Source organism: Polyergus mexicanus, unplaced genomic scaffold (genome assembly GCF_030449975.1).
Source record: "Polyergus mexicanus isolate NDT 795.1 unplaced genomic scaffold, iyPolMexi1.0 SCAF_7, whole genome shotgun sequence".
Lineage (NCBI taxonomy): Eukaryota > Metazoa > Arthropoda > Insecta > Hymenoptera > Formicidae > Polyergus > Polyergus mexicanus.
In genome coordinates this window covers 2,201,850-2,211,554 of record NW_027223327.1, presented here as the reverse complement: position 1 = coordinate 2,211,554, position 9,705 = coordinate 2,201,850, and the positions used below count along the sequence as shown (strand labels likewise).

At 27.6% G+C, this 9,705-nt stretch overlaps 2 protein-coding genes across 4 annotated transcripts; both read left to right on the top strand.

The window, feature by feature from the left end:
• Window positions 1-1,039: 1,039 nt before the first annotated feature.
• On the top strand, window positions 1,040-5,451 carry LOC138934907 (uncharacterized; the record flags this gene model as incomplete). The annotated part of the gene is made up of 2 exons (XM_070299057.1): window positions 1,040-1,197; window positions 5,280-5,451. Coding segments are annotated over exons 1-2 (330 nt in total), but the record flags the coding sequence as incomplete, so codon positions are not given.
• On the top strand, window positions 5,440-8,847 carry LOC138934859 (uncharacterized). 3 transcript variants are annotated; one of them, XM_070298990.1, is made up of 7 exons: window positions 5,440-5,733; window positions 6,189-6,322; window positions 7,234-7,375; window positions 7,572-7,715; window positions 7,802-8,126; window positions 8,208-8,389; window positions 8,734-8,847. In XM_070298990.1, the coding sequence occupies exons 1-6, from the start codon at window positions 5,470-5,472 to the stop codon at window positions 8,363-8,365; spliced, it is 1,167 nt and encodes a 388-aa protein (XP_070155091.1). In that variant the 5' UTR covers window positions 5,440-5,469; the 3' UTR covers window positions 8,366-8,389; window positions 8,734-8,847. The 3 variants fall into 3 exon arrangements, with proteins under 3 accessions (XP_070155091.1, XP_070155092.1, XP_070155093.1); XM_070298991.1 differs by having other exon boundaries at window positions 8,686-8,847; XM_070298992.1 differs by lacking the exon at window positions 7,572-7,715.
• Window positions 8,848-9,705: the final 858 nt, after the last annotated feature.

Below are 9,705 nucleotides of genomic sequence, written 5' to 3'. Positions count from 1 at the left end.
TAAAACGCCATTATTGATTGATGCCACCATTTCGTATCAGCCAATGAAAAATTGAACGACACATGCTAGATTTTTTTTACTTCTAGGGACTCTAGAGTCTAGACTAGTCTAGAGAATAGTGAATAGCGCGTCGCATAGCGGTAAGCAAATAAACTATACTATTTCAAATAATATTTATTTTTTCATCAAACAATATAATTTAATGCAACGAAACTATTAAATTTTTATTCAACAAAATAATGTTTCGTATAAAATTATGTTTTTGTAACAAAACAAATATAAGTCAAACAAATAGATATATTAAATCTAAAAAAAAAAACTTTTTTTCTGTGTAGGACATGTCAAAGGGAAATCGAAACGCTAGAGCATCTAGCAATAAATTGCATCGTTGAAATAAGAAATAGTACAAGAATAAATCAAGTTTTGGGAAAGAAGGGAGAGGGAATCAGCTGGATGAAGAAAATTGTAAGGGCGAGAAAACAGAACAAAACCAAAGAAAATCTAGTACATACTGTAAAGTTTTTGCAAAATTCTTTTTCAAAGTAGAAAGACAAAAAATATATCTAAATAATATCAAGCGAAATAAAGAATTTCCGGTATTGAAATCCAATATCTATTTCGACGATTCAGCCAAAATAATTGAAATTGAAATGAATATAACATTGGAAGAAACGTAAAGGCCATAAGTTTAAAGAACAATAAAAAGTGATTTTGTCTAGAAATCTTTCTTCACAGGCTATCTTCTTCTATTCTCACTCCGCCAATCAGGTAGAACAATTTTTGTTTTTCGGCTTTGATTGGTAAGTCGCTTTAAGTTGCTCGAAGTAAACGCTTTTGTAACTCCAAGTGCATCTACAGTCTGAAAGTTTGAAGCATAAGAACTAGTGTTCAGATGCATTCCTACATAAACTTCGTACGCTGGCACTCGCACATCTCTACGTATAAACGGAATTAGTGATATAAAACACATACTAATAATAATTTGTTGAAACATTCTTGAATTGGAAGTTCTTCTGTGTTTTACTAAATTCTTTCCATGATGATTACGATAAAATGTTTGCCTGATGAAGTGATCGCTAACATTTTGCGATATCAGAGCGTCAGCATCAAAGATGTTATAAGCTTTACCTCCACGTGTAAAAGATTTCAACGGACTCTATTAGATAAGAAGTTTTGGGAAAGCAAATATTATCAAAGGTATTTTTTTTTGTTTATAAATTTTGTAATATTAATTTTTTACTTAATCATCTATTTTCGTCAACGGAATTATTACAGTATTGTTTAAACAATACGACAATTTCGGACAATTATATGAAAAGCACATGGTCATTTTCGAACACGCGCAAGAACTCGTATTTAGCAAAAAAGAAACCGTTAAATATTCAAAATTAAAAGTATTAAAGACACATATTAAAAAGAGAAATCACTCTAATAATCTTAAAAAAAAAAAAAAAAAAATTTACTAGAATAAGACTGGGCTTTTATTCTAAGGCTTCTGTTGCTTCACTGCAGACATTTTAAATTTGCTTCTGATATTATAATTTAAAAACAGTTTGGAGCAAAAGTTTCAAATTTCCTAATCATAAGCAAGGTTACAAGAAATGATTAAATATATGTATAACATAATATATTTATGATAAAAAATTTTTTTAGGGAATAAACAAATTATGAAACAATTAAAGAACAGCAAAATCATATCCATATACGCGCTTGAAATCTCCTCGCGGTTGTCTTTGCGTTTTGTGCATAAAATATACACATGTAACTTTCTTTAAAATCACTTAATGTACGAAAATATAATTTGTTAAGAAATCAAGCTCGAAAGCATTCTGTCACGACATTTTCGACGTATGCGCGCGCACGTTTGTTCAAAAAATTCGTTACTGGTTCGTTTCTCTGTATTTTGTGCCAAAAGAATGGAAATATTGTGGCGTGCGTTAAGATTTTTCGAAAATGACAAATGTAATTTGTTAAGAGAATTATGACCTGAGGAAGCTTCGTTTTTTTATCGAAATATTCGAGCAAAATAAAATATGTAAATTCATTACTATCTATCTATTGCATTTTATGTTCAAAATTATTTATAAACGAATCGTTACGTTTAGACCTGGAGAAGGATGAGTCAAAGAAAAGACATAACAACTATTTATAATCCCCAGATCGCGACGTATGACTCATATTGAATGAATGTGCGGCTTAAAGAACAGGTAAACGATCGTTCGGGTCGCTTTCTTTGTTCGATAGTCCTTTTTTTGATAAAAGAGTCTAATGTCTTTTACATAAAAGAGGACCCCAAAGTACGATTATTTGAATAAGAGAGGAATAATAGAGAATTAGTACAATAGATTTAATTAATAAAATCTGAGTTTATTTATTAGTTGATGGAATAAAATATTCTTTTAATTTATATATATATGATTTTATTAATATATTAGATAGTAAATCGATTATTGAACGCCTAATGTGAATGTAGGTATGTGTATGTATTTGTTTCGTTAAATTGTGAGTTACATTGGTATCGAGGTCATCAATTAGAATTAGAACGACATGAGAATGATTATAATGTTAATTTTTGATTGATAATTACCATTATATATATTTTATTAAGATAAAAATAAATTAAATAAATAAAAGTATGTCGTGTAAAGAAGATAAATGTAAAAAAGATGAATGGAATCGAAAGTTTATCTTTCATTGGTAGAAAAAGAGAGTTTCAGGTAAGGGAGGGGATAAGAAGATGATACAAACGTCGATTACTCAGTTAAATTATGGCTAAGAAAATTTAATTAATTTTAATGAAAAAAGGATAGAAGGAAGATTAAATTGATTTACTACTTGCGTTGATTCTTTTGACATATTGACGATATGGGAGAATGAAGTATTCTGGTCTTTGATTGACACATAAGATTTTTTATTATAGGTAATCTTAAAACATATCACGATCTTGTATTTTTCGGCACAAAAATGGAATTTTGTTATTTACATACTGTATTGTCATTTTTTACCTTAAAAATATTAATTATTTTATTGTAATTTTATTATTATATATATATATATATATATATATATATATATATATATATATATATGTATATTATTGTATATATCATTTGATCTAAGCATGCTTATTATAAGTGAATTTTTAATTTTTGCTCCAAGAATGCTCCAAACTTCAATCACGTCGTAATATAAAAGATTTGTATCGCATGAAAATAACTCATCATTGACCCGCAACTTTATAGATTATAAATTCTATATAAATTCTCTCTTTTTTACCTTTTTACTACTTGGACAATCAAATTATAAACATAAAAGGTATATTTTCACAATATATTATTTATTAAAATTAATTATTTAAAATTTTCAAAAATATAAATCATAAAAAATTTCTTTTTATAAATAAATTCTCATATTTTATAATTTCTAATTTAATATAATTTTGTTATTAGAAAAGGAATTTGTTTTTAATATGAAAAATAAAGAAATATTAAATTAGAATATATTGCTACTATTCGAGAACGGTTTTCACTTTTTCGTTTAAGATATTTAAACGGCAATCGCGTTAGTATATATCAAAACACGAGCGAGTAAATAACGTCGCGTTCAGCTGTGATCGGTGCGTGTTCGCGTGCGTTGCCCTCCGATCTGAGAAACTGTAACAAACAACAAGTTGTCGAACTATCGACGTCGAGAAACCTTTGTTATTGCCATCGGTAAAGCGCGAGCTTCCGCAGTCGATCGATTTTAGTTTGCCTACGACGACGATTCGAGCCGGTCAAAATTCATCGATCGTTATTATTTTCTCTCTTATCGTTATTCTCGCTTGTGTCGTTTTTGCCGTAGTCGTCTCAAGTTCGTTACGAAGCGTCTCGCACCCGATTGCTTTTATATTCGGCGATCAATTCTTTAGTGTCTTAAAGATTATTCTTCATTGTTGAGATATTGTGAGCGTGTGAAAATGGGGAGTTCGACAGTCGACGATAGTTAACCGTATCGCGAATGTTCTCTGTCTCGCGCTAAAAATCTCCGGCGTCCGCGTTTCAAGATTTTCTACCTCGCGAGAGCTTCTAGCGAGAAGTTCTTCAAGATTTCCGAAATATGGAAAAGGCAGGAATTAGAAGGACATATTCGGAGATTTTCGAAAGTAATCGCGGAATACGCTCCGTCGCACGCTCCCAGTGTATTAGAAAAAAACTTTCATCGAATTTACGATCACGTAAGTTTATCATCTTAATTCGTTCCTCCAGCGAATCTACGGATTTGCGCTACATTCGCTTCTCGCTTCTCGTCTGAGAGTATCTCAGGTTCGGGCGATCTCGTCGAGGTCGAACAGAATTTGTTTTCAAAATATGAAAAATAAAGAAATATTAAATTAGAATATTTTGCTACAGTATTCTATATTTTTGACAATTTAAAAATTTACAATAATAATTATAATTATATATAAATATTTATTTATGTAAATACATCAAAATGAGAACACTTTACAAAGAAAAAAAAAAAAAACTTATTCATCTATTCAAAAAATTTACTTAATAATTTCTCTTTGATTTTGCTTAATAATTATCTCCCTCTAGAATTTAAAACAAAACCGTAAACTGTTTTCTTTAAAACCTTTTTCTATTTGGTTGTATATACAATTGTATAGAAAACGTTATATGCAATAAATTATCTCTATTAAAAGATTGCAAAGATTGAACGTTATCTCTAAACTTTCTTTTCAGTTCTTATTTTAATGATTACAATAAATTTTTTATTATATACAAAAATCGATGCTTTATACAATTTCTTTAATTTGTCCAAAATTGTGAAATGTAATTAGAATATTCGTATATATTTTTGAAAGAATATTGCTCGAAATTTATTTCTAATATTTATTAGACATTATTTAGTAACCGATTTTACAGAATTAAAGTATTTTTTATATGTTGATTTTAGATGTCCTGCTTTGAACGAAAAATACCGGTATAACCTAGACAAACGAAAACAAGTTTTTCATAAATCTGATTTTAAAGAAGAGATAAAAAAAGGTTTAAAATATGTCAAGAAACTATATTATTATCTATGCCTGATGTCCAACGATAATTTGCGAATAGTTAACAGAAAAGAATTGGTTTCGTTAATCCGTTTTATACCCAAGGATACCGTAATTTATTATTTTGTTATGAGCGAATTGTACAGAAATATTTTTGAAGATCCACTACGGTAAAATTCAATAAATTATTATTAACATTATTATATAATGTAATTATTGTAGTAAAGAGATAATATTTTTCTAGGCAATCCGATTACGATTTGTCACATGAATATAACTTTAATATACTTTGTCAATGTTTACAGCAATATCGTTTAAAATACATGGTGAAACGATATGTTAGTAAACCAAAGGAAAAGCAGTTTTTGGAAGAGCTGCTAACAATTGTGACGCAGTACTTTATTCGACCACAATTGTCCTATACGTTTATAAATATGTGGATAAATAATATTATACAAGAGATATTAAATCGTCTTTTCATATCCTATGATAATCATTCTTTTTTCTCGATCTTCTCGTATTATGAGGATTTGTCCATTTGGAGCGACACCGGCAATTTTTGGGATGAAACGGAAAGCATGCAAATTATGGATACGATTGAAAAATTTATATTTTTGGAATTAGACAACCATTATCTATATGATCAACTATTGTATGAGATTAAAGTCTATTATCCATCTGGTTCACTTTTTAACACAGTAAGTTATTGTACATTATGTTACATCATCCCACAACAGCACACAATATTTATGATAAATATTCATAAATATTTTATACATATTTTGTATACACAATATATTATTAAATTTATTAATAATAATATTATTTATTCAATATATTATTAAAATATAGACTAAATATTTTATATAATATTTATAAGTAAGTAAAAAATGAATATCTATAGTAATATTTTGTAAATATTTTTATAAATATTATTTATAATATTTGTGATAAATCTTTAGAATGTATTAAACCTAAGATCACAAAAATATTTATAAAATATTTTGATAAATATTTATAAAATATTCAAATAATTATTATAAATATTTTCTACATATTTTATAAATATTGTGTGCTGTCTACGAATATGGCTATGCTTCTGCTATCTTATAGAAATGTTTAATATATTTTCCTAATGTAATTCATGTCATAGATCAGATACAATTGTTTTCGGAAATATTTATTAACAATCACTTATTACGTTGTTGCGAGAAGACTCGGCATATGTTGCAAGTTAGATCCATTTTTTAAACCGCCATATATAGCTGCTATCTGGAAATTAAATTGGTGAGTATATAATTTTGGCTTTAAAGTTATTTTCTCTAAATATAAGGGCGGTACGATAATAAAGGTAAGTCCGGTAATAAGGCGTTGATTATACATAATCTGATGGACAATCTCAAAGTCATGTATTATTATATAGAGGAGAGGAGGAGAAAAAGAAGAATCGAATATAAGAAAAAAATACTTCTATTAGCTACATTGCAATAACGTTATCTATTTTTGTACGTTCGTACTCTACAATGTCATTGTATATTTTAAAAAGGATACAAACTGTGTATTACAAGCAAAAGATGGCCCGATATCTTTTTCCTAATTTATACTCCTTTGTATATTATACAATACAATGCAAGGTGTCTCAGACTATCTGCTTAATGGCAGATTCTTGAAATTATTTGAAGATAATTTTTGATGCACGAATGTACGAAACATGAATGTTATGATCGAGATATAAACAAATATAAATAATATATACGGACACTTAATTTTTTTTCAAGTTGTCTATTATTGATAAATTTCTTTTGTCCAATTGATTTGTATCGTTGTGGAGATTTACTTAGTGGAGATTTATTAGTTATGTTGAAAATACATAAACTTTTTTTTATAATTCTATCTTAACATCTCTTTATATACTGCATAACGAAACGATTATATGCAGAATGACAAAATTAATTTATGTAAAAAAAATTATGTAGTCTCATTTGAAAAATATAACATACTCTTCTTTCATTTTTTACAAGCAACATTTTTTACTGTTAAATCTCTTTTTAAATGCACTTTGTTGCTCAGTGAAAAAACATGTATACACAAACTTTTAATTGCAATTTATTGCCAATGTTTAAATATATAATATTTTTATATTATAATATTTTATATACGTATATTTATGTATATAAATTTTTTTTTATTGTTTTCAGTGATCCAGAAGATTCAGTTGCAATGGCTCTTTATGTGACCGACGTGTGCTCTAAATTTTATCCGTCGAACATAGTCAAATGGATTGGAATAGAAGAGTGGAATTATTTAGAGACTAATCGTAAAAAGAAAGATTCTATAATGGTTGGCAAATTTAATTTGTAGTCTTTATTAATTTTAACAATAGTTAATAAATAAAACAGTAACCCTTATAGAATATGTCTTAAATCAATGAGCCAATATAGTACTTTATAAGCAATGAATAAAAATAATCTGTATTTTTTTTTGTCTGTAATCAAAATTTTATTTACTTTTTTTTTTTTTTTTTTTTTTTTTTTAGGTGACGAAAGAATTATTTGACCATTACGTTCAATTCATGCACAGTATTTTAATGCCTCCCAATATTTCGGTAGATTTCGAAGAGTTAGAGACTGTTGTTAAAATAATAACGAATGCACCCGTAGAAATTTCAGATAAAATAAAGGTAGTTTACAATACATTGTATAATTTATACTAACATTTATATAATAATATAATAATATAAATTCTATGCTATTATATTTTTCACAGGTGTCATATGAAAACGCAATGCCACCGCCAAAAAAGAGGAAAAGGAATATTAAATACGCGGTTGGTATGATTGTGAGGCACAATCAGAATCATATAGGCGTAATAGTTGGGTGGCATTACAGATGCCGACCCAAGACCATGTATGATGCATTTTATATTAATTCTATGTTCCCATATCTGTATCGGTATGATGGCGTTCTTCACATCTGCATGCATAAGTGCAGAAAATCAAATCTTACGCATAATTACAGAAAATCACTTTTCATGGATCAACCCCACTACATTATTCTCACCCACAATAATACGTTATGTTATATAGCACAGTGTATGTATTCTTATAAATCACAAATAGTGTATGATTTTTTAATTGTAAAATATATAAAGTGTATTCTTTTTTTAATTTCAGTTGCTATTTCGATATGTCGACCACAATGGATTAATAATGGGGAAGTAGGAAAATACTTTTCTAAATTCGAAGGTACTCATTATGTACCGAATAGAGGCCTGTCGAGAAAATATCCATACGATGATGCTGTACTTCGTAAAATGGTTGCTAAGCAGTAATTTATATGTATTATGCGAAGAAAGGTATATTTCTCAAGAAAAATAAAATAAGATAATTTAAATTTTAAAATTAAGATATATTGAAAAGTTGAAATATTAAAATTGTATATAAATATTATCTCGATGTCTTTTATAAAAATTTTAGGATATTCTAGTAAGTACAAAAATAAGATTTTAATATATTAAAGCCTTATATAATAGATCTCTGTGATTAAAATATTCTTTTCAATTATTACACATTCTTATCTTTTTAACTTTTTATTTTTGTTTATTTTAACATTAGCGTGATATTATTTTAATTTTTAATTTTCAATTTACAGATTGAACTTTAATGTTGATTTATCCTATCTAACATCTCGCTATTACAGATTTTTGAATGTTTCAACGAAGTTTCATCCATATCTTCCACTAATTTAATACCGTACACTCGCATAGGAGCTAATCCCACGCTTTACGATTGCGACATAATTCATCGAATCACTTGAATGACCGTTATATCTTTGTATATTTATCATCTTTGTTTATGATTTCGAAAGGTTATAATTTCCAGTATTGGTTTGCGGTGAGTCTGATTATTTATCGATGTTTATTTCTACAACTTACCTGATATTTTTTTATTTATTATAATCTTTTTGCTCATGTGAGATAATATAATGTGTGAACTGACGTTACGCGATACCTTATACTTGCGATGCGTCTGATTATTAAGTTAACATTTTATTATCATCAATGACTAGTATGTACCCGATTCTTTGAATTGCGTTTATTCTTTTTCAAATTTCATTTTATTCGTTACCATTGAAAAAGATCCAAAAACGGATCGAAACGTTTGGTACATAAATTTTGTTAACACTTAAAATATAAAATATATTATTGCATCATAAATATAAACTAGGCACTAATCAAAATTAAACTCCAAAGTTTTATGATCCATACTAAGTCAAAACTAAATAAGAATTGTTATGTAATTATAGATATCTTAGGTTATATTATTATTATACAAAATCTATTAAATATAATAATGTCGTCTGATAAGTTAAAGCTTTGGATACGTTTGTCAGAAAGCGAGAGAGACAAAACAGAATCAAGCACAAATAGTTCAAGAGAAGACAAAATATATTTATTATAATTTCTGTTAATGACTAATTACCTTTGTGATAGTAATATAGAATAGAAAGGCCTCTTTACTTTTGTAATGTATTATTGTTATTAAATATTAGAATATAATTTTGTTTAGACTGTTCGAGGACGAACTGTCAGAAAGATGAAAATTGTAAGTATATCGATAAAGAGCTTCATGCAGAGCGACATGAATTTTTGTGAATCCTAATATGATGTAA

Excerpts from the sequence above, each read along its gene's own strand:
- LOC138934859 (XM_070298990.1), top strand. The coding sequence starts at position 5,470 with ATGTGGATAAATAATATTATACAAGAGATATTAAATCGTCTTTTCATA. Across the intron at positions 7,716-7,801 it reads AAATTTCAGATAAAATAAAG|GTGTCATATGAAAACGCAAT; the intron begins GTAGTTTACAAT and ends TATTTTTCACAG. Across the intron at positions 8,127-8,207 it reads GTTATGTTATATAGCACAGT|TTGCTATTTCGATATGTCGA; the intron begins GTATGTATTCTT and ends TTTTAATTTCAG.